General features: G+C 39.5%; 1 protein-coding gene across 10 annotated transcripts in view; it reads right to left on the bottom strand.

The window, feature by feature from the left end:
* Phkb (phosphorylase kinase regulatory subunit beta) overlaps positions 1-25563 on the bottom strand; it is a 189094-nt gene that overhangs the window by 141637 nt on the left and 21894 nt on the right. For all 10 annotated transcript variants that reach the window (XM_027406294.2, XM_027406288.2, XM_027406296.2 and 7 more), the window contains 3 exons: positions 14669-14758; positions 12928-13066; positions 11362-11461 (listed from right to left, as the gene is read on the bottom strand). In XM_027406294.2, the coding sequence (XP_027262095.1) occupies positions 11362-11461; positions 12928-13066; positions 14669-14758 (329 nt within the window). The remainder of the gene's footprint in view (positions 1-11361; positions 11462-12927; positions 13067-14668; positions 14759-25563) is intronic.

The following is a 25563-nucleotide window of genomic DNA, read 5'->3' as shown; positions in this document are numbered from 1 at the left end:
TTTTTTTTTTTCCAAGAATTGCTCATTCAGTTACAATGACCTGAAACTGAGGCCTAGTTTCTGACTAGGCCATTATTAAGAGCCTATCCATGGCATTAGTTTGGCTCTCTCAATTTGAATATGATTGGCACTATTAGGAGGTGTAGCTTTGTTGGAGGAAGTGTGTCACTGTGGAAGTGGACTTTGAGGTCTCCTATATGCTTAGCCATGTCCAGTGTCTTAGACCACTTCCTATTGCTGCAGATCAATATGGAAGAACTCTCAGCTCCTTCTCCAGTACCATGTCTGCCTGCATGCTGTCTTGCTTTCCATTATGATGATAATGGACTAAACCTCTCCACTGTATGCAAGCCACCCCAATTAAATGTTTTCTTTTATAAGAGTTGCTGTAGTCATAGGGTCTCTTCCCAGCAATAGAAACCCTGACTAAGACAGTGTATATACATGTGCCACACATGTTATGGAAAGTTAGAAGACAACTTGTGGGAGTGAGTTCTCTCCTTTCATCATGTGGGGCCTGAGGATTGAACCTCAGTCATCACTTGGTGGCAGGCACCTTTACCTGCTGAGCCACCTTGTTAGCCAGCCTTATATGATTTTGAGTAAAGCATACGTTTCTTATGTAAACTAAGGTCCCTGTGATGGTACTCAACTATACAGTTACCTGGGAATGCTTAACATGACAGTTGAATGGAAAAGCTTTCTCTAAGGATAACACACTTTAATTATGGTACAGCAAATACATTTTCATTTCTCATCCAGACATAATTACCAAGGTAACAATTCTATGAAGATATAGAACTCATTTTTATTTACTAATTACATGACAGTTGCTTTTCTTTTTTCCCAAGTTGGCTGTCTCTTGCTATGTTGGCCAATCTGGTCTCAAATAACAAGCTTAGGGGATTTATCCCTTTCTCTGGAGTAGCTAGGACTATGGGCCAATGCTCCTGTCTTAATCATTGTAGATTACAAAGTACAAATTCTAAACAATACAAGAGATAACTCCAAAGACAGGAACATCCATCCCCTTTCAGGACCTGCTCAATTGGATTTGAACAACATTTACTGATGCCAATGTTCATTCCATGAACTGTTGAAATGCACTACTGGCTCCAAGGAAAACTCATAGGAACTCAAACTCATAGTGAAGTCAGATGTGGGTAACCTGGGGGCCCACTACTTGCTAGTAGTCTCTGAAGTCAGAGACAGTTTTAGAGTACTGAGCCTTCAGCCTCTGGAAGCTACTACACTGAGTCCAGGTAGTTTCTGGTAGATCTGAATTAAACAGTAGAATGATGGCTATCTCAAAATAAATATTGGCTTGGTGTGAAGCATCCATACATTTGGCAGTAGAAGTAATGTGAATAAAGAAAGGTTCTCCATTCACTCTCTTGTATGACTCTAGAAGCTACCTTCTCCAAAATAGTACCTACTTTTTACAAGTGACTAATCAAATTATAATTAATTAAAATTGCATAAGCTTATGTAAGCCAAGAAGTAGCATGTAGATTTCTGGCCATATTTCAATTGCTCCATATCAACATGAGGCAACTATATATGCTCAATATGGACACAAAGCGTCTCTATCATGACAGAAAGTTCTATTCTAGGTCTAAGAGACCTGGTGTCATGGCCCTGCACAAACAAATATGACTAAAGTCCACAAAATCTTAGTCAGGATCTATCAGCAAGATATAAGGATGGAGAACACAAGGGACACACTATGAAAGACAGTCTTCTGGTCATGACATGGTCACTGCACTTATGAATTCACTGCAGCTATGATTACCCCCATGAAAGCAGCCAACAAAGTAGTCAAAATTCCAACAGGCAGCTTAACTGGACTCAAAGGTTTGCAAAAACAAATAGGGGGGAAAGGTAGAAGGAGCTGGAGAGATGGCTAAGCAGATAAGAGCACTGGCTTCAATCCCCATCACACACATGTGGTTTACAACCATCTGTAACTCTAAGCCTAGGGGATCCAACACTCTCTTCTAGCCTCCAAGAGCACTAGGCAAACATCTGGTACATAAACATAAAATAAATAAATACTTTTTAATGTAGAAGACATGAAGTGGGGGTGAACATGTTGGGGTGGATATGATCAGAACATATTACTTGTATATACAAAATTGTCAAAGAATAAAAAATAGTGTATTAAAAAGCAACAACAGAATGAGGAGATAATTTGGGATGCATATTTTCCATTTATAGAGTAACTGAGGGACTCAGAGAAGACAGACATTCTATTTCTATATAAAAACATAAGCAATAGCCTGGAGCTACACAAGCAAAAGTCATTCTTTTCTTACTGCCATGATTGTTATCTCAAAGAAATGAACATTATTCTAGACTCCCAATCAAAAATATGGCTGAACTGACCTACTATATGTAGACAATAAAGGGGCTGAAAAAGAAATCAGAGAAACATCACCCTTTACAATAGCCACAAACAACATAAAATATCTTGGGGTAACTCTAACCAAATAGGTGAAAGACCTGTATGACAAGAACTTTGAGTCATTAAAGAAGATACCAGAAAATGGAAAGGTCCCCATGCTCTTGCATAGGTAGGATCTACATAGTAAAAATGGCAATCTTAACAAAAGCAATCTACAGATTCAATGCAATCCCCATCATAATCTTAGAACAATTCTTCATAGACCTTGAAAGTACAATACTCAACTTTACATGTAAAAACAAAAAACCCAGGATAGCCAAAAACAACCCTGTACAATAAAGGAACTTCTGGAGGCATCACCATCCCTGACTTCAACCTCTGCTATAGAGCTGTAGTCCTGAAAACAGTTTGCTATTGGCACAAAAACAGGTAGACCAATGGAATCAAATTGAAGATCCTGATATTAATCCATACACCTATGAACACCTGATTTTTGATAAAGCAGCTAAAACTATACAATGGAAAAAAGAAAGCATCTTCAACAAATGACGCTGGCATAACTGATATGTAGAGGATTGCAGATAGATCCTTATCTACAGCCATATACAAAACTTAAGTCCAAATGGATCAAAGACCTCAATATAAATCCAGCCACACTGAACCTCTTAGAAGAGAAAGTGGGAGGTACCCTTGAACAAACTGGCACAGGAGACCACTTCCTGAACATAATGCCAGTAGCACAGACACTAAGATTGACAATTAATAAACAGGACCTCCTGAAACTGAGAAACTTCTGTAAGGCAAAAGACATAGTCAACAAGACAAAATGGCAGGCCGCAGAATGGGAAAAGATCTTCAGCAACCCTACATCTGACAGAGAGAGGGCTGATTTCCAAAATATACAAAGAACTCAAGAAGCTAGCCACCAAAACACCAAACAACGCAATTAAAAAGTGGGGTTCAGAAATAAATAAAGACTTCTCAATATGGGGAATTTAAATGGCTGGAAGACACTTAAGAAATTGCTCAACATCCTTCTCCACCAGGGAAATGCAAATCAAAACAACTCTGAGATACCATTTTGTACCTGTCAGAATGACTAAAATAAAAAACACCAACGACAGTTTATGCTGGAAAGGATGTGGAAAAAGGGAGACGCTTCTCTATTGCTGGTGGGAGTGAAAACTTGTACAGCCACTTTGGAAATTGGTATGGCAGTTTCTCCAGGAAATGGGAATCAGTCTACCTCAAAATCCAGCAATTCCACTCTTAGGCATATACTCAAAGGATGCACATTCATACAACAAGAATATCTGTTCAACTGTGTTGATAGCAGCATTATTTGTAATAGCCAGAACCTGGAAGCAACCTAGATGCCACTCAACTGAAAAATGGATACAGAAAATGTGGTACAGTTACACAATGGAGTACTACTCAGCAGAAAAAAATAAATAAAACAAAAAAAAAAAAAACAGAATCTTGAAATTTGCAGACAAATGGACAGAACTAGAAGAAACCATCCTGAGTGAGGCAACCCAGTTACAGAAAGACAAACATGGTATGTACTCAACCATTATATGGACATTAGACATAGAGCAAAGGATTACCAGTCTACAATCCACACCTCCAGAGAAACTAGGAAACAAGGAGGACCCTAAGAAAGACATACAGGGTCCCCAAGTGACAGAGAAAGGGACAAGAGCCCCTAAGCAAATTGGGAGCATGGGGGGAGGGAGGAGGGAGTTAGGATAAAGAAGAGGGGGAAGGAGAACATGAGGGATCAGGAAGATTGAGTGGGGAGAGGAATAGAGGAGAACAAGGAAAGAGACACATCAGTAGAGGGAGCCACTATAGGTTTAAAGAGAAATCTAGCACTAGGGAGTTGTACAGATATCCACAAGGATGACACCAACTAGGAATCTAAGCAATATTAGAAAGGCTGTCTTAAATGCCCTTCCCCTATAATGACAATGATGACTACCTTAGCAGAATCAGAGAACCTCCACAGCTAAGCACTGAGCCAAACTTCTAGAATCCAATTTCTGAGAGAGAGGAGTGATGAACAAAGAGGTCAAGACCGCACTGGGGAAACCTACATAAACAGCTGACTTGAGCAAGCAGGAGCTCATGGACCCCAGTCTGAGAGCTGGGGAACCAGCATAAGACCGAAGCAGGGCCCCTGAATGTGGTTTCAGTTGGGAGGCTTGGCTAGTTTATGGGGCCTCTGGCAGTGAAACCAGGATGTATCCCTAGCACACGAATGGACTTTGGAAGCCCATTCGCTGTGGAGAGATACTCTCTCAGCCTAGATACACAGGGGAGGGCCTAGGTCCTGCCCCAAATGATGTGTCAAACTTTGATTATCCTTCATGGGAGGCCTCACCCTCCCTGGGGAGTGAATGAGAGGTGGGATGGGGGGGGTCGGTGTGAGACATGGGAGGACAGGAGGGAGAGGGAACTCGGATTGGTGTGTGAAATAAGATTGTTTTTGATTTAAATAAAAATCCATTTAAAAATTATGGCTGAACTGAAACAAGATTCATGTTCCTTACTGTCCTAGTTTGCTGTGTTCCTGACCCTGAAGAAACACTTCCCTCAATGATGCTAGTCTTTATTAATCATAGCTATGTTTTCAGCCCCAGGAGCCAGCATCTATTGCCCTAGTAAAACATACCATGTTTCATCTTCACAAACTCTTAATTCACATATATCACAAGAACAGCCGCAATAAAGTCTTCAAGAAACTGTCAAACTTCACTGAGATCTCACCAGCAAAGCTTCCATAGTTTGCATTTCTCTCAATACTTTTATTTTCCAGCCCCTCAAAGAACAGCCTTGGAGCACTCAATGGCTTTCCCAGCCAAAAGCTCCAAGGACTTCCACAATCCTCTCCCAAAACATGGCCAGGTCCATCACATCAATAATCCCACATTCTGGTACCCAATTTCTTCCTAGTTTGCTCTTCTATTACTGTGTTAAAAACCCTGACTGATCTTTAGCTTATGGGTTACAGTCCATCATTGAAGGGAGTCAGGACAGGAACTCAAATAGGAAACAAGAGGCAAAACTGCAGCAGAGACCATGAAGGAAGTGCTGTTTAGCAGCTGGCTTTCCACAGCTTGCTTTCTTATATAGTCAAAGACAGCATGTCCAAAGGTGACACTGCCCACAGTGGGCTGGGCCCTACCATATCAACCATTAAACATAGGCCATCCTGATGAGGGTGACTCCCTCCTTCCAAGTGATCCCACTTGTGTCAAGCTGACAACAACTAAGGGCACACTATTTTAACAGGGATCTAACAAGATAAGGTTTTTGTCAGGTTAATGAAGTCACTGCTGAAACTGACAAGATGGTGCTTGTCATTTGTCTTCAAGACATGTAAGAACCCAGCAGGAGGTTTTATTTCTAACCACTGTGTCAGAAGAAAACTAACCACTAAACGATTAAAGATGCTCACATGGGGAGTTATATAATGGCTTTGAATTTCAAAGCTGCTAAAAGACAAGTAATTTAGGATTTCAGAAAAAATCAAATTCCCTAAGCTTTGAAAATTAATGAGATAAGCTATATGTCAACTTCAAACAAAACGTCCTCTTGAAAACAGTTAAGAAACAAAACACATTAATTAGTATTTTATAGCACACCTAGCATTTGCCAAGTAAAGATCAAAGAAACGGTTGGAGCACATTTTTCTAACCTATATCATAACTTATTTTACTTGTATTTTACATTTTTCCTGAAACCTTTTCCTACTGTGAGTAAACAGCTTATTTGGTACAGTTGTTTTTCATCCATTCTTAATTTATAGCTGTAAAACACACATTTAGGGAAAATACTTATCCCATCTTTGTGAGTATTCTGGAAGAACAACTTTTACAAAATTTCAGTGATTTTTCACTGGTTGGAAACTCATCAGTGTTTTAAATGAAATTAAGCACGAAGCCCAACCACTGAAAGCCCTCCAAGCCAACTGCACATCAGCCATGAAAAGCTCCGGGCATTCTCCACAAGGATAATAAGAAAAGAGCTGCCTCAGCTGGGTTTCTATGCTGAGACGAAACACGAGGACCAAAACCAACCTGGGGAGGGGAGGGTTTATTTCATTTACACTTCCACATCACAGTCAAAGGGAGGTCAGGACAGGAACCTGGAGGAGGAGCTAATGCAGAAGCCATTGAAGAGTGCTACTTATTCATTTGCTCCTTGTGCCTTAATCAGCTGGCTTTTGTACAGAACCCAGGGGCCCAGGGATGGTCCCACCCACAATGGGCAAGTCCCCCACACCAGTCAATAATTGTGAAAATGCACCACAGACTTCCCTACAGGTCAGCAAGGTGGGGTCGCTTCCTCAATTGCAGCTCCTTTTCCCAAAGGACTCTAGCTTGTGGCCAGCTGAAATAAAATTAGCCAGGACAAGAGCAAAAGGAATGTTAGGAAGTAAGACATTAATAAAAAAGAGCCTAGACAAAATAATAAAACACAAAATGATATTGCTTCATATCCTACAAATCAAGGACAATGCCATGCACTCCCTAATAAATGTAAAATATTTTTTAGTTAATGTTTACAAAAATGCCAGGAAGCATATTCCACACATGCAGAGAGACTCAGTGAAAGAAGAAAAGCTTAGACTTTCCAGATTCTGAATTGATTTCAGAAGACAAAGAGCATAAGTCTTGAGGCCAAACAGCATAATCACACAAAAGTGTTTGCTTTAGCTATAAGAAAATGTGAAAAGATAATTTTACTCTTTAAAGGCCTAGACAGAAACTTGCCAGCAAGCCTGACCCTGAATCACAGTGGAAAGTGAGAATGCACTCCTTTCAGGTGTCTTCTGCCTTCTACACATGCACCATGGCACATGCACATCTCTCTCTGTCTCTGTCTCTCTCTGTCTCTCTGTCTGTCTCTCTCTCTCTCTCTCTCTCTCTCTCTCTCTCTCTCTCTCTCTCTCTCTCTCACACACACACACACACACACACACACACACACACTCACAGGAAAGTGAGAGTTCAGCAGATGAAGATGCTTGTTGCCAAGCAACCTGAATCCATTCCTGAGACCCAATTGGTGGAAAACAAGAACTGACTTCAGCAAGTTGTCCTCTGACCTCCACATGTGTGTTTGGGCACCACATGCAATAACACAATATTCACCCTGCTAGATTCAGGAAGAAAATGACTCACCCAGAAGGGAGAGAAGCAATAGAAGGTGTGATTGATGTTCAGATTATTTTTCTCCTACTGTTCCCATTGTAGAAAAAAAAAAACCTAGAAACTTTTGCACAGAGTCTTTTTTGAAGAATTATCTAGATCAGGTTGACCTGTGGGAATATCTGTAGGAGCTTGCCTTGATTTCTAGTAGTAGGAAGACTCAAGACATTATGGGTAGCACCACAGTTGAGGGTGGGGGGTGGGGAGTGGGGGGATGGGGGTGGGGAATGGCCCAAAGAGCACAATAGAGGGGAGCTAGCTGCACAGGAGAGGCAGGCAAGTATGTGCTTATCCTTTATGCTCTTGACTATAGGTGGGATGTGACTTGTTGCGAGACTTCCTGCCTTGATATTCCCAAAATGATGGACTATAATTGGAATTGACAGCCAGATAAACCTTTTTTTTTTCCTCAAAAATGGCTTTTTGTCAGGATATTTTAATCACAGAAACATATATAAAACTAAAACAACTCACTTCATCAGAGCTGCTGTAGCTGTCTGAAATAGATCCTTAAGATCCAGCCTGTTTCTGAGCACGGTAATGCACTTGAGTGGCAGAAGCAGGCAGATCTCTGTGAGTTCAAGGCCATCCCAGACTACATAGTGAGTTCTAAGACAACTAGGGCTGTAAAGAGTCCTTGTCACAAAACAAACAAGCAAAAAAGAAAAAAAAAAGATTCAAAAGATGCATTCCGTTGATTTTCCCTCTAAGGAGGAGGTTAATCAACCCTCAGCTGAAATCTCTGACTCTCCATCCTATATCTCCTTCACAGCTGTTTAGAAGTGTGACCTATCTGTGGTTTGTGGCCCAGGCTGATGGTCGAGTATGTATAGTGTGGAAGGTTAACTGAAGAGGAGACTCCAGCTCTGCTGCCATGGGGAAGTGGTCACACATGCTAAGGTGACATTTTCTTTAGTGGTATGGCTGCTTTGAGTCATCTATGCTGTATAAGTAACCCTTCATCCATGTAAGCAAGCATAAGAAACTCATAGGTTTGCCAAGTTGGATTTGGTAAAACTCTACTTTGTTCTGTTGTTTATGTTCTTTCTGGAGAGTAGATGTATGTTCACATCTTCCAGCAAGAGTTCATACAAAAATGGTAAACATTAATCTAGAGATAGCATCCAATCTCTCAATCAGCCTCCCACACTCCATGTGAATTACAGTAATAAATTCTACTTCCCCACTGCAAAAATATACAGGAGTCAAGAAAGCTTATGACAATAAAAATACTTGAAACCCTGATCTATATGTGGTATGGACAATGCTGTATAGGACTATTCTCTGAGTCATCATCTGCCACCATCTTCGTGAATTTAGCTGTGCCAGATTACAAAAGATCATCATGGCTGGACTTGCTGACTGTTGACAGCCCATCACTGGAATAGGTACAAGGGGTGATGGGATCACCACCAGAAAAGAGCTAGAATACAGAGGCAAGGGAGAACTAGGGAGGGGTTCCATCTATACAGCCATGGGCAGGTCACCATGCACTCTGGGTGCAGACCTTCCAGTGTAGCTGCTTTAAGACCACGTATACTCCTGCCCATAACCCCTCACCCATTCATTATAAATCATCCTAATAAACCCACTGATTCTCCAGAGTAAACTTCAGTGCAGTAGTTCAGGTTGTCACTAGCACTCTAGAAAGAGGTGTGGGCATTGTTTATGTCTCCTGCAGGGAATTAATTTTAGCAAGATAAAAATTAAAAATGATCCAACTCACCATTCATTTTAATGATCTACATTAATTATGCCTATGGAAAGCAATGTTAATCTTTATAATTTGAGGGATTTCAAATAGTTTAAATTAAACTCAATCTCTACTTAAAAGAAAACATAACTGTGGCAACTACTTGGTAAAAGTGAGTAATATTTAGAAAGGGTCACTACCCAATGTCTAATCATGCCACAGGGAGAGGGGAATATCTGTCATCTTGTTTAGCAAGCACATGAAATAAATGGCTCTTACAATACTTCCTAAAGAGAAACACTGACCTTATAAAGATACTCAGCATTCATGAAGGGATACTTGGGAAGTGAACAGTATTATCACACTTAAAAAATTTAACCATAATTACATCAAATTAATGCATGCCATATAAATTTAATCCAGCAAGCCAAAGTACAACATATGACTTTTCTTTTAGCATCCGAACAATCTTTGCAATGATTATTGCAAAATCAGATCTTGGTAGACAAGAGATGACTTTGTTGGATGCGTTCCTTTCAGCTGGTATTAAGTGCACTCTTTCTCTGTCAATGATGCTGCCGCATTATATTGGCAAAATATAATATTTTTAAAGTTGTAACTTCAAGGATAGATCTCAGAAAGATCTGCTATCACATTTGAAAATTTTTTCAAGTACAAGTTAAAACAATATATTCATATGATCATGACATACAAAGCACAAAGAGATCACTGCTGTGCATCTTTGCTCAAGTGAAGAAGCTGGAAACACACCTGAAGGGTGCAGTCTAACAGCAGAGGGGAAGCACTGACACTTGGAGTACCATTACCCCAAGTACTTTTTATACTCTACTTCATTCTCCTCATATATATAGGGATTAAAGGCGTGTGCCACCAACGCCCAGCCTGGGTTCATATTTTACAGACAAAAAAACAACAACAACAAAAAAACAGAAGCATGTGAAAGGCAGCTTATCTAAAATGACACAACTGGTAAGATTAGAAGCCAGTGCACAAACTTGATGACTGTCCTGAAAAGAGTTGGCACAGTAACCCAGCACCTAACAACCTCAGAAAAGAGTGTTTACAAGTGTCACCGTTGGCCCTTGTAAGGTAAAGTGTATTTTGGAAGGGCTCCATTATTCTCTCCTAAGAGTGGCTTGCATGTCTAAAATTGATGTGATTTAGGCTACACTATGTATTCTCTTGGGAGTCTGGAATTTGGGTGTTAGACAGAGGGTACCTACAGTAATAAAAATCTTGAGGGGGAGAAAAAAAAGATGCAGCAGCTAACATGTGCTGCCCTGAGAAGCTGGTGCCTTGTTTCCTACACACTACCAGGTGCCTCTTGCTTCAGTCATGTTCTATGCCCTTTTGCTGTAATGAACCATAAACTATGGCCTTGATACATCCTATTACAACTGATGTCATCTTAGGAACCCACAACATACTGAAGGATACATGTGGACATGTTCTTAGGAGTTAGGGATTCAACATAGTAGGTTAATAAAGGGAACAGTGTACTATATTTGTCTAGAACTTTACAGTTTAGACAAACCATGCTAGGTGTATTGTTTCTTTCATTCCCATATAATACCATAAAGTTCTATTTGCTTTATAAAGCTGTAATCCCAGGCCTCTTTGCATGCAAATGAATAAGACATTATACTTTTAAAATTCCCTTTGCCACAGCAATTCACACATCCAAAATGAATTTTGACATGGATGTTCTTTAAATAATAAGATGTTTAGAACTATTCATATTTGATAGCTTCCTGAGAATCTGGATCTTTATCATAGAAAACAAAACAAATCATGAATACAAATTCAAGTCTAAACAATAATTTTCAATCATCTCTCACTGAAGGTGCTACCTCAGTTTCAGGATGTCAAAGGCTTGGGTTGGGAAGGGAGAGGCTGAGTTAAACTCAATGGACTGTCCTAGGACGTGGCTTTATCTTTTTCAAAGTGTGTTCTTCAGAAGATGCTACTGCAGTACTGGTTAAATTAATCCCATAAACGATATGAGAATTTCAGTCCTCATGCTTTACCTTATCAGCCTGACGCATATAGCAGTAGAGAATTCCTCTCATACATTTTATAGCAGAGTGCTCCAGCTCATGGGTCCTTCCCTTGTCATCATCAATGCGCCTGGGTGAGAGAGATAACTCAGGAAACAAATTGGAATTGCATTTGAAAAGGGAGTAGAGCTTTTGATAATTAAGTATTTAGCTACTGACTAATCCAATGTTCTGGTGGCATCTACTAATTCTTCTAGTGAAGTTACATCTTCTCAGCAAATGTAGAAATGCAATTTTAAAAAAAAAAAAACCCTTATGGTAAAACTTGTGCAGTTTTTCCTTGATTTACAGGAGTGAGTCAATTCTTTTTAAAAGGGAATTTTTTTAAATGATCTAGCTAAAACTGAAAGCTTAGTTCTACATTAGAAAAAAATTCAACCACAATTATTTTAAATTCACTGTTAGAAATTGCAGACATGATATCTCGTTATGATATATAATTCCCAGTTGAATTCAAAGAAGCAGCAATTAAGATAGGCATAAGCATTCTTTGCTGTGCCCCAGGAAGCACATTAGTCCTTAAAGAGGCCCTCCCCTAAACATGTACCCAAATAACACATATGGTATATTCCTGGCATCAAGTTTCAGATTCTCAAGTATTAGTTTAAAAATCAATGGATCATATTTTACTTCTCTTGCTTAAAAAAAATTGCTAAAATCTAATCATTAAACTAGATTAAGATGTTCTTTCTGGGCAATAAAATAAAATAAAAAAGTCTTCCAATTATGAATGACCTTAAAAAGTAGAAAAAGTAACCACTGCTAAAACAAATCAGAATGGAATGCTCATTGGCTCACTTAAATATCTGCAGATCACTGCCACTGTATAAAAACTATCGATGCCTCCTTAAATGCAGGATACTAAAGTCTGTTTCTGTAGCTCTCATATATCACAGGGGGCTAAATGTCAGAAAAGTAAATCCTTCACTACTGGCACATCTTATTTAATGTAGCCAGTAAAGTAAGCATATCATGCATTTGTTCATACTGTTTCTTCCCTGATAGCAGGCAGATTAGTGGGTGGCATCACCCACCAATTCTGCATGGATAATGTGCCCAGCAAAGAAAGACCGAATTCTCTTCTGAGGTCTTTGGGAAAAGATGCTGTCTGACTTTAGTCTCTCTATTGAATATACTCTTTTAAAACAATTTTCCTGCTTCTGTGCTGTTTCAAAACCTTCAAATGTGCAAAAAAGTTAAAAGAATACTACAATAAGTAAACCACTTAGTCTTTGCCTAGATTCACCAGCTATTAACGTTACTTTATCTTGTATTTCATATCTAAGTATAATTTTTCTTTACTATTTGAAAGCTACAAACATTAGAAGTATCTCTAGAAAAAAAAGCCATTACATAACCATGAACACCATTAATTACACTCAAGACACTTAAGAGTTGATATTGTATTATATAATACATAGTCTATACTCAAATTTATCAAATGATCTCCAAAATATGCTTTATAATTCCCTTTTAATCTTTTAGTTCTATAAAACTAGTTAAGTTAGAGCTACTAGGAGAATAAACACAGCTCACCTGTATGCTAGAGCCAAAGCCCAGGCACCTGCAGCACAGTACAGGCTCTCATGGACTTTGGACTTCTGATCTCCACCACATGTTTTAGTAGGAAAGAGACCTGTAGTTGGACTTTGATACATCAGCATTGTTGACTTGACTACAAGAAAAAAAAAAAAAAAAAAGGTGATGACAAAGAATGAGTGTACAATCAGACCTTGGTTTCTTCATTCTTTTTTGAAAATTTTGTTGTTTCTAAATTAGCTATAGCATAAAATTTTCAAAGATGTTACATCATTTCATGTCACACTGGCCAAGTGGAAATCCACACTGCAGGAAGGTGTCTTTATAGTTTTGAAGAAAACACTCAACTAATTAGAGCATTAAAAGCTTGTAATTATGCTGGCTGATGTTAATAAATGATGCAAATCTTATTAAAATAACATCAGACACAAGGGAGAAAAGATTAACCAAAAAAGATTAACCAAAAAAATATGACTATAATATTTTTGTCAAACTCAGTTAAGTAAGAAAACTTAAAGCAAATGTACAATACATATCATTGACTTCCTAAGTCATAACACCAGTTCTGGATTATGGAAGCTAAATAACCCACAATTTAGGGAAGAAGAAGGAAGACCACAAAATAGGCCAGAGGCCTGTATTTCACTGATGACTTGTGTTTACCAAAGTGTTATTATTTACTGAACTGTACAGGTTAGGGATCTTTTTAAATTCCCCAAGTAAAATCTCATTTTTATATAGCAAAAACAGCTGTGGACACAGCAAGGGCCTGAAATCAGTGCTTTCCTCTGTTTGACGGAGTTCCAAGCTAGGAAAACAGAAACCCCACAGGACAATTTTATATTATCTACAGGAAACTTTATTTTTGTCTAAACAATGTTCTGTATAAATAACACTGCTTTCCCCAAAATATACTCAATCAATGTAATCTGCATTAAGATATAACACCTTTTTTTCTTTTTCTATCTCTTTTCACTTAAAGAATGTTAACAGCATACATTAGTTACATATAATGGGTTCCTTATGACATTTTTGAGGTGATCATACTCACCATTACCTTTTCCCAACTAGCCTCCTCTTACTTAATGCCTCCGTCATTCCTTTGGTGATCCAAAGGGTTGCTTACAAGAGTAAAGATTTGCTTACAGGAGCCTCGGCACCTTACCACTGAATATATGACTACAGAAAACGTCCTTCCCTTCCCTATCAACCAAGTGTAAATCCCATAAGGCCCCTCCACTCCATGACCCATTGTTATTAGGCTCAATCTTACACAGATCTTTATAAGTTCAAGAGTGCACCAGCCATGTTGTGCTTGAAAGAAAGTTTTCCATTCTACTTCTAGACAACTGCCTTTCTCCAGCTCTGACATTAACACTTCCTTGTTTTTGCTGTTGTTTGTTTATATTTTCTTAAGACACAGTCCTACTATATAACTAGTTTGAAATTCATAATACTCCTATCTCCACCTCCTGGATGCTGAGCTTGGGTTGGGCCACTATACTCAGTACTGTTTTCTCAGACTAAACAAATCTTCCCCAGAATATTGGTTATCTTTCTCCTGGTAAAGAACTGGTCCTCACAGTGCAAAGGTAAATACTGGAATATATAGCTACTTTAGCAGTGAAACTACCCCATCTTCAAATTGTAGAATAATATCTCAACATAATATATGACATATAATTATAGAATAGTGAGTACTAGTCATAGCTACTATGATTCCTCAGGTGGTGCTTACCAATTCTGTAATAATGATCCAATTTATCCCATAGAGTTTCATTATCAGGTCTTGGAAGATTAATGCTTTTAAGAGGTTCATAAACTGAGCCTAAAAGAAAAATGAAAACTCATCAAATCAAGTAATTTTCACACAGATAAATGGTGAAATTTTCTAAATAAATGATGATGCAATAACCAACAATATAATTTTCAATTCATTTCTGAACTACCCTATTCATTCCCAGTAAAAATTTCAGTAAGAAAAGAGCAGAGAAGAGTCTTAACAAGCAGAGAAAAGCCCTACACAATGCCCCACCATCAAACAAACCAATATATCCAACAGTGTGTTTCGTACACCAACCAGGCCTAGCAACCCAGTACCTGAATACTCATGGAGTAGCCAGATGATTCCTATCAATGAGAAACAGATCTTAGCACAGGTTCTTAAGTCTAACCACATTACTTATGCTAATACTTAGTACACAATATTTGTGGAATGATCATACTTCAAAAACCATGAGCAACAAAGATCACACATCCCAAAGCTATTCAGCTATGTTTCAGTAGCTCACACACCCCAGAGACATCCACTGCATACATATTCAGCTGTATTCCAGTAGCTCAGACATCCCAGAGCCATCCACTCTACATTCAGCTATGTTTCATACTGGCATTTTTAAATTTCTGGTTCTCTTGCATTGCTATCTTAAATATAAGCAAAACTCACTTGTTTCTCAGTGGTGAAAACTATTCCAAGACATCAGAAGAGCATGCTGCTCAAAAGCTACAGAATACACAACAATCATGATGATTTGCCACAAAGTCAGTACAGAAAATTGAGCACTTGACTATCCACTTTCTCAGCTACTATGTGAAAGGAAGACACCCAAACCATCAGCCATCAGACTAAGTACTATCTCCATTCTTGCTAAAAGCACTCAGAAATCATAACATCTCAGTCATAATTAACTCATCTCTAGATTCAGATGACACATAACACATAGTTTAAAAAAACAGTACAAAAATTAACTTACCATTTATCAAGGTTAGATGAATCATGTTGAAATACATTAAAAGTCTATTTTTAAATTAAATTAAATAATTTATGATCATAAAATTACTGTCCAATATGTTAATTTAAAACCAGACTGGAGCTAAGAGATGTCTCAGCAGGTAGGAGTGCTTGCCATTAAGCTTAACAACCTGAGTTTGATCTATGGAATAGCAAAAGGAAAAACCTATTAGTTGTCCTCTGACCTCCACAGGAGGCATAGCATGCCTGCCACTCCCCTCAAGCAAACAAATAGAAATTTGAAATATATGCTCCACGTTAAGATATTTTCTAAAGGGTTTTAATAATGATACCAACTGGCATGGTTCCATGGTAAAGAATTGATACCTTTGGAAACATACACTGATCACCAGAACAACTGTCCTCCAACTATGTAGGAGAGAAGAGCCTAGTTCTGTCCACTGCCATAGCTGAAGATACATACAAATGTTAGAAAAGCTTGTCAGTTGGGAAAGAACAATGAGTCCTTTGCTAATTAGTAGGTATTAAAATTTTGGGAAACTATACATTCCCAGTGAAGTTCACCTACTAAGAGAGAAACAGCAGATACAAATGATCACAACTTTTTAAGCATGAAAGAGTAGCCTCAAGAGTGTTGCTTAGGGGAAAAGACTATGAGCAAATAATGTTTTTGTTTTTACTTATATCTTCTCTACTAGCAAAGATAATTTGTTATAGTACATGCAATTGTCGGAGGAGAAGTCTCCGTTGGTAAAGTAGTTGCCACATAAACATAAAAACCTGGCACGGGATCCTCAAGAAGGCAGGTAACAAGACAGGTGTGGCAGTGTGCGTACTTATGCAACCCCAGTGCTGTTGTCTTGGCGGCAGGCAGATCCTCAGAGCTGACGGCCAGGCATTCTAGCTAAACCCATGACCTCCAATGTCAATGAGAGAATCAGTCTCAAAAACTAAGGTGAAGAGTGACCAAGGAAGACACCTGATGACAACCCTTGGCCTTCACATGCACACGTGCACGCAACACAATGAATGCACACAAATACATATAAACACATACAAAACATACAGATTCCACACAAAAATGAACATGGACTTCCATTGCAATTAGGTAAAGGATGTAAGTGCATATGGATAGAAGTTGAATATGTGAAACAGAACCCAATGGCAGGTGACTTAGAAGATAGTATTGATTAACCATGGTTTCAGACTAAAATATTAGTTTTTAATGCCACTGCACTTACTACTAATCCTACTAAAAGCATTGTTATATAATTTTTCTTCACCAAAAAAAAAAAAACACCCATGAAGGGGGTATTTGTTTACTTTTTATTTTCATGCAAACAAACAAGAAGAATTCTTTGTTTGTTTGTTTGTTTTTTCGAGACAGGGTTTCTCTGTGGCTTTGAGGCTGTCCTGGCACTCGCTCTGTAGACCAGGTTGGTCTCAAACTCACAGAAATCCACCTGCCTCTGCCTCCCAAGTGCTGGGATTAAAGGAATGTGCCACCAACTCCTGGCTTAGGAAGAATTCTTTAAAATACATATGTAGTAATATGTAAATGCACATTTAGCAAACACAAGGTCCTCAGTTCAATCCCTAGGACAGTGGAGGGAGAAAGAGACATGGGGAAGGAAGGAAGCAAAGAGAGAGGGAGAGGATAGAAGGGAGTAAGAGAAGAGAGAAGAAGGAAGAAGAGGGGGATGGAAGGAAAGAAAGACTGTTCAGAACAAAGCAGAAAAGTATAAAAGTCAAATCATCATATTTATAACATTTATTGATTTATAAGATTTTCACTGTACCTTCCTGAAGAATACATGTGTTTAAGCAGCTAGTGTGTCATTTTGGAACAGGGATTGTCAATTTAAAAAAAAAAATGTACAGACCAGATTAGCCATGAGAAAGAATTTTTCTTTTTTATTTTTTAGTTAGCCCATTGTGAGTGGTGCCATGAGTGCTATAAAGCAAGTAGACTGAGCAAGCCATTATGAGCAAGATGGTAAACAGGATTCTTTCATAGTTTCTGCTTCAATTCCTGCCTTCAGGTTCCTGTACTGCTTGAGTTCCTGCCCCGACTTCCATCACTGATGGACTGTCACCTCAAAAGAGTAAGGAAAAATACATCTTTACTTCCCCATGGTGTTTTACCACAGAAATAGATTCCCCAACTAAAAAAGAAATTGGCACCAACAGGGAATACAGTTGTGACAAACCTGACCAAGAGTGTTTGGAGAACTGTGGTAGCAGGTGAACTTTGGACTGAAAGCTATTGAGTACTCAAAACTCAGTGGGCTGCTCTGGAATTGGGAGCTTGGAAGATGAAAATGTTGAAAGAAACACATACAATGAAGGCCTGACATGAAATTCCAAATGGAAGTTCAAGAGCCCCTTAAAGACTTCTGGTGTCATTTATGAGATACTTTGAATTAAGGATCTACAGCTTTAGTAAGCTGAGGCTGAAGAATTAGCTGTGATGAGAAGAGAGCAGTATTACTGAGGGGAAATCTGAGAGAATATCCTCAGGGTCAGCACACAGAAACTGTGGTTCCCCTCCACTTCATCTCATGCTGGCAGCAGAACTTGGCCGTATAAGACTCACCCAGGTGGTGCCAGATCAAAAGGTCATAGAGAGCAGCTGAGGCTTGGCACTGTGTGGCATGGCTGGAATCCTGAAGATGGGATGGGAGAGGCCTCTGGTGAAGGTGCAGCCTCAGATAGAGTAAAAGGCCCAGGATTGAGAGGGTCATAGAAATTAAAGCTTGGCACCACCTGGCAGGGAGAAAGTCCCTAAAGAGAGCCCAGGAGTGGCTACTGGTGGAAATATGGCCTAGTTGCAGCAGGAGACTATGGCATTTTGAAGATTCCAGTAGCATTGCCAAGCAAAGCAGCATTGTGTAGAACAATAGGCTGGAGACTACAAGACAAGCTATGCGTGTGTTGTGAATGGCAAGGCCAGGAGTGTAACTGTCCTTTGGAGGCCAAAAGATGACGAGTGAATCCCAGACAGTGGATACTCAATGATTTACACTGGTGGAATTTAGTTTTGCTTTAGTTTGATTGTGAATGTGCCTTGATTCTTCCTTCATGTATGCAACTTATTTTTTATTTTAGAGTAGCCCACAGTTAAGTTTTTATTTTTTTTTGGGGGGGGGGGCTTACATAAATATCCTTTTTTCTCAATTTTTTTCTTAAATTAGAAACAAGACTGTTTTACATGTCAATCCCAGTTCCCTCCCCTCCTCCCTTGCCCCCTACTAACACCCTACCTATCCCATACTATTTCTGCTCCCCAGGGAGGGTGAGGCCTCCCATGGGGGGGGGTCTTCAGAGTCTGTCATATCCTCCCCCGTGTGTCTAGGCTGAGGGAGTATCCCTTTATGTGGAATGGGCTCCAAAAGTCCATTCCTACGCTAGGGATAAGTACTGATCTACTACAAGAGGCCCCATAGATTTCCGAGGCCTCCTCACTGACACCCACGTTCATGGGGTCTGGATCAGTTCCATGCTGGTTTCCCAGCTATCAGTCTGGGGACCAAGAGCTCTCCCTTGTTCAGGTCAGCTGTTTCTGTGGGTTTCTCAAGCCTGATCTTGACCCATTTAGGAGCCCATAGTTAAGAGACTGAAATTTTAGAGATTTAAGGGACACTGGCCCACTTGAGCAGGCGCTTCTGGCAGGCCTTACCCTTCTTCTCTATTCCCTCTGCCTTGCTAAAAACCATTAGATTACATTCTTAAAGCTAGCCGCCAAGGTCTATTCCATTATTTGGCTACTTCCTCCTCCTGAAGCCAACTACCAAAGTCCAGCAATCAGAAGGCCCCTTTGGCTCACCTAATTAACAAGCCTAATTAAAATTAAACATCTCATCCTAACAGAGTGCTTCCTCCTTTACCTTTATAAACTGCCATTTGCCTATGTGCCATGTCTGTCTTCTCTCTATCTTGTCCCCCTATTCCCTTCCTTTGTCCCCTTCTCTTCTCCCTCATCCCCTATCTCCTTTACCACAGCATCCTAGCCCGTTCTAACACAGACATCCCCATTCTCCTCTTAAGAATGACACCTGCAAGGTCATTTGCTGCTGTTTTCTGCCTGAGTCAGAGAGAAGCCGCTATATCTTTCCTTCCAGGCTTGATAAAGGATCTTTGGGAAATCAGGTGTTTGGGTGTGGTTTGTGCCTAACCCAGGGTCTGGGAGGGAACTTCCACTGTTCAGAGGTCTCCTTCAGAGATTGGAGTTCTACAGAGATTTAGAGGTTTTAGACAGACTGAATATTTTAGGGAGGTCTGAACTCTGAATATTTTAGAGACTGGACTTTTAAGGTGTTTGAATTTTTAAAGACTGTGGGATTTTTAAAAGTTAGAATGTTCTACTTTGTCATATTAACATGTCATCTTGAAGACAAATGAGAAAAACATTCTAGTTGAATAGTGATGCATTTGTATGTCGAGCTGACAAGGGGTCAATTGTGCTGATTAGATTTATGTCAAGTTGACACAAGCTAGAGTCATTTAGGAAGAAGAAACCTCAATTGAGAAAAATGCCTCCATAAGATTGGCCTGCAGACAAGTCTATGGTGGATTTCCTTAGTTATGATTGATGTGGGAGGACTCAGCCCACTGTGAGTGATGCCAACCCTGGCCTGGTGGTCCTGAGCACTATAAAAGCAGGGTAAGCAAGCTACAAGGAGCAAGCCATTAAGCAGCATTCCTCCACAGCTCTGGCTTTAGTTCCTGACCCGATTTCTCTCAGTGAAGAACTGTTACAACAAAGTGTAAGATGAAATAACACCTTTCTCATCAAGCTGCTTTTAATGATGTTTTATCACAGCAATAGAAAACCCAACTAAGACAGTCCATAATCTTAAAACACCTTGATATGATTGACGACCATTTTCATGATCACAATTATGTTGTATCTTTCCTAACCAGCAAAATAATGCATGGATGTGTGAACTACAGAGTCCAAAAAATCAGACGTGATAAAGCACAGTCCCACAGAAACAGCTAACCTGAATAAGTGGGAGTTCACGGACCCCAGTCTGACAGCTGGAGAACCAACATAGGACCAAACCAGGCCCCCTGAATGTGGGTGTCAGCTAGGAGGCCTGGGCAGTCTATGGGGCCTCTGGCAGTGGCACTATTGCATGAATGTACTTTGGGAGCTCATTCCCCATGGAGGGTTACTCACTTAGCCTAGATACACAAGGGAGGGCCTAGGCCCTGCCCCAAATGACTTGACAGACTTTGATGATTCCCTCATGGAAGGCCTCAGCTTCCCTGGGAAGTAGATAGGGGATGGGATGGGGGTGTCTGTGGGGAACAGGGAAGGATGAGAGGGAGAGGGAATGGATTGATATGTAAAATAAGATTGTTTCTACTTTAAATAAAATTTATATTTAAAAAAAAAGAGTGCCAAAAATCTGAGGTCAAAGGAAAAGTAATCAGTAATAACATTTTCTTTTATTTTACTTTTACTTTTGAAACAGGGTTTCACCCAACATTCACAGGGTAGTTCACAAGTACCTGTAACTCTGGCAACAGGGGTATCTTAAGTCTCTCTGCAGGCATCTGCATGCACACTCAAATGCATATATACATATACACATAATTAGGAATAAAAAAATATATTTTAAAACAAACATATGAAAGAAGGCAGTTGGCAGAGGACTAGAAACCCTTCAGACCCGGACTCTATGCAAGAACTGCCTAGGCTATACAAACATGGGATAGGTGGGTACTGTATAAATTGACTTTTAACTTTCTGAGTCTTTAGCCCAGTGTTTTTCAGCACATGTATTCCCCCAGCTTCTTAACAAACTGCCTCTATTTCTATTAACTTAGTATGCATCCCTGTGCAGTTTTTTGTTCTGGATTGCTAGAATCTGCAAACTTCAAGGGGTACCCTCCAAATTCTGAAATTTGTCTATAAAATTAGGGTACAGCCTGAAAAGGTAGGCACACAATTCCTTTAAATGTGCCAACCCTTCCTTAAACAAGGGAATGCAATACACAACTAACTGCCCCTTTCCCAAAGCACTTGGAAGCTGTGAATAGGCTCCTGCAGAAAATGTGGGGATAGCATAGAGTACCTCTCCCCTGGGATTTTAGGCCATGGCTGTAAATATGCCAATGTTTTCAAAAAGCTGTCATGACAAGGAAAGATGACAGTGCCCAAGCGATTGTCTAATTCTGTTGGGCCCTCAATGCACCACCTTATTACTAGTATTTCCCACACCACTGGCATTTGTTTGTGTCCAATTTTCCTTCCAGTTTCCCAGACACCTGCCAGGATGGACTGTAATCGCAGAATCAGATGTAGCTCCAATGTTACCTGCCACTGCAAGTTCAACTCTGCCGCTCCTAGGGTCCTAATTCTCACTATCTTCCAGTTAACTTTGGTCCACTATTTCCTACTATTATTTATTTACTTCTTTATAGACCAATTGTTCTCAGCTCCCCCTTTTTGTTTACTGTAAGCAATACTATTTGAAGGATACAGAAATAATTCCCTGGGTTAAAAAAAAAAATGTCCTTGAATATGAGATCCAAAGAAAAACCTCAACTGTTTGAACTTTTCACCTGAATAACTTGATACAACAAAAGTCTCAGATATTCATAAAAGGGAATCTCTCCTCTGAATCTAGCAGTGTAACAGTACATAAAACAATTAGCTAATGAATGAACATTGCAGACCTCCCAATGAGACAGCCTAATCCCACAAAGGGAAAGCATATAGCTTCACAGATTCTCAGAGACAACGAAGGCTGTTGGTTGAAACCTCTGCATGGGAAGGGTAAGCCTAGACTGGCATTTCTGGTGCTTCTGGGTCCATGTGCCCAGTGATACTTGAGGCTCGGAAGATGGAAAGGACATTGTAATCCTTTGGGAGTCCAACAGACCAAAAGCTTTCCCAGAGGCCCTAATGAAAGGACAAAGGGAACAAAGGCTCTGGGTCCTTGCTGTGTCCTCACCCAGAGATAGGCTTGGCAAGGACCGGTCTGAGGCTAGTGCCAGGGCCTCAAAGTTTTGGTTCCTGTATGTCTGTGGTTATCAGTCCTAAGGCAGCTGTGTCTAAGGTATCTTTCATTCTCTTGCCATTATTGACTTAGCTCTCTGCTGACCTTGGCCCATTCCCCCCTGAAAACCACATATAAGATGTCGTACTTCTTAATAAACATTGTTGACATAGCCAGCAGTATGGAAGCCCCGTGGTACCAGCTTTCCTGTCTTCTTTATTTTCCCATTCCCAGTCCTCCCCCTCAGGAACCTGTCACAGAAGGACTTAATGGTCCAAGCCACTAGCCCATCTTCCCTTCCTGAGGACAACTGAGAACTGAGGGAAAGGAGCCCTGGCATGGTGACCTTACATTACAGGATGGAAAGTATCTAAGGAAACAGGCTGGCAGAAAAACCAAAGGTAGCCTTGAAGATCACCCAAGACTTAGCCTGTTCCCTTCAAAGATAGACACAACTTTATATGTTGTTACTGCAGCTGTGCTCCATGCGGTCATAACTGTTTTCATGTGGCTGTCTATATGGCATTCTATGTTAAGACAGAACAGAATAAAACTGAATCTGCTGCTAAATTGCCCCAAATAACTAGAAAAACCATTAGGCACTCAGGTTTTTTTTTTTTTATAAATAATTTTTATTTTGTGCTGTTATTATTTTTACTTCCCAATCTTTTTATTTCTTGACATGCCTAATTAAACAATTTGTGTATGTTTATACATGTGAATGCTACTTACTTGGAGATATATGAAAAGGCCTAGTAAATACATATTCATAACTGCAATACTATTATTTTCTTAAAACCTATTGAAGAGGTGTTTGGAGCTGTATTAAATGATTCATGAACCCTTAAAATTTTACTTGTTTATATAGACTAACATTCAAAGGAGTCATTAAAGCATTATTAAACTATGAAATTTTATATTGGATACATGAACTTTGGTAATGATTTCCTTCCAAAAGAGGTTCTGAAAGAGATAATTCTAAATCTCTTTTTAAAATCAAAGATAACAGGAAAATTACATAAAATGCTTTTGTGTTAATAAAACTATTTCTAAGCTAGACAGGAGAGAAGGCTCTGTGTTGATGGCAGATGTTCTTCCCATATATTTTTTTCTCTTTTTGAGGAATAAAACATGGCCGGGCGTTGGTGGCATATGCCTTTAATCCCTGCACTCGGGAGGCAGAGGCAGGCGCATCTCTGTGAGTTTGAGGCCAGCCTGGTCTCCAGAGTGAGTGCCAGGATAGGCTCCAAAGCTACACAGAGAAACCCTGTTTCAAAAAAAAACAAAAACAACAAAACAAAAAAACACTGTTTGGCCGATGGAGGCAGGAAGATAGGTGGGGCTAGGAGAGGAGGAGGATGCTGGGGAGAAAGGCAGAGAGGTGCCTCGAGGAGACTTCATGTAGAGACCAGGAGGATAGGAAGTGCCAGGCGTTCTCTGGTAAGATAAGTCCATGTAGAAATACACAGATTAGTAGTTATGGGTTATTAAGACAGAGGTAGCCAATAGGAAGCCCTAGCCATTGGCCAATAGTTTAATAATTAACATATGTCTCTTTGTGCTTATTTGGGGCTGAAGGGTGGTGGGACATGGCACAATAAGAAACTCCAGCTATAAGGTGGCATCCAAGTGTGACAACTTGAGTCTGGATTTTCAGAATCCAGATAAGTACACAGTGCCATCTGTGGTCCCCGAGCTCCTACAGAGAGACACCAGGCAGAAACAGGAGAACTCCTCCCAGATCAGAGGCCAGCTAAGTTAACAAATGCAACTTTGAACATCAAGAGACCCCACTTCAAAGTAGCAGGCCAGGAACAGTATCCTCTAACCACACTCATAGCTTGGCACATACTCACATATGCACAAACGGTTGCACACAAACACACCCACACACATACATGGCAAATACCTCTAAGTAACATACATTAAAATCCTCTTATCAGACTAATTACTATGGACTTCTTCTACAAGATTTTTTGAATATATAAGTGTTACATATAATATATTTAATAAAGCTATGACAGGTGTTAAACGATAGCTATGTTTGTAAAAAAAATAAATTCTGTTAAATTTTGCGTTCACAATGAAAATATAAGGAAATAAAATTCCGATAAATAGTAGTATTCTATGTTTTTACTCTAAATGTGACAAAAATAGCTATGTCATTAAGTTTCAAAATACTAATAGCTAATATCTTATACTTGCATTTACACTTACAGAACAATAAAATGTTTGAAATGAGAAAAATCCAAAAATTGTAATGATATAGAGTAAGATGTTCTTGACATGTAGCTTGACCCTAACTATAGCAATATAAGATTAAAAACTAAGCGTGTAATGTCTCCAACTACATGTGCACATACAGGTACTGAATGTTTACAAAGGCTTAGGAAGACACAACAAATGGTTAAAAGATCATCACTAAAGAAACTAGTGTTCTCTTATTCCCTAAAGCTCAGATTATCTAAATACCATGTAAGAAGGTATTTATTTACCACTTGTAAAGTTTTTTAAAATGGAAAAATGAAACTTGAATGCCTAACCAAAATACATCATACAGTGAGTTCACATACACCACCCAGTCTCAAAGTCCTAGCAAAGCTATGAGGATGATACTACACCGAGACACAAGGAATGTATTAAATGATGGTCTAAATTTGAACACACAGCTCTCTGAAGACAAACCAGATTATTTTGTCCTTATAGCACAGTCTCATAAAACAATCTTTAACTGAGAAGTCTGGTCCCTAATCTTTAATTTCATTTTCTGCTTTAAATAGCAGACTGCCCCCAAACTATTTGTGTATGTGTGTGTTCTTAGCTATTAACTGAAAGTCACTTATACACATGTTTGTGTATATGTTGCCATAG

The sequence above is a fragment of the Cricetulus griseus genome, chromosome 3, assembly GCF_003668045.3.
Source record: "Cricetulus griseus strain 17A/GY chromosome 3, alternate assembly CriGri-PICRH-1.0, whole genome shotgun sequence".
Taxonomy (NCBI): Eukaryota; Metazoa; Chordata; class Mammalia; order Rodentia; family Cricetidae; genus Cricetulus; species Cricetulus griseus.
This window is presented reverse-complemented; position numbering and strand designations above follow the sequence as displayed.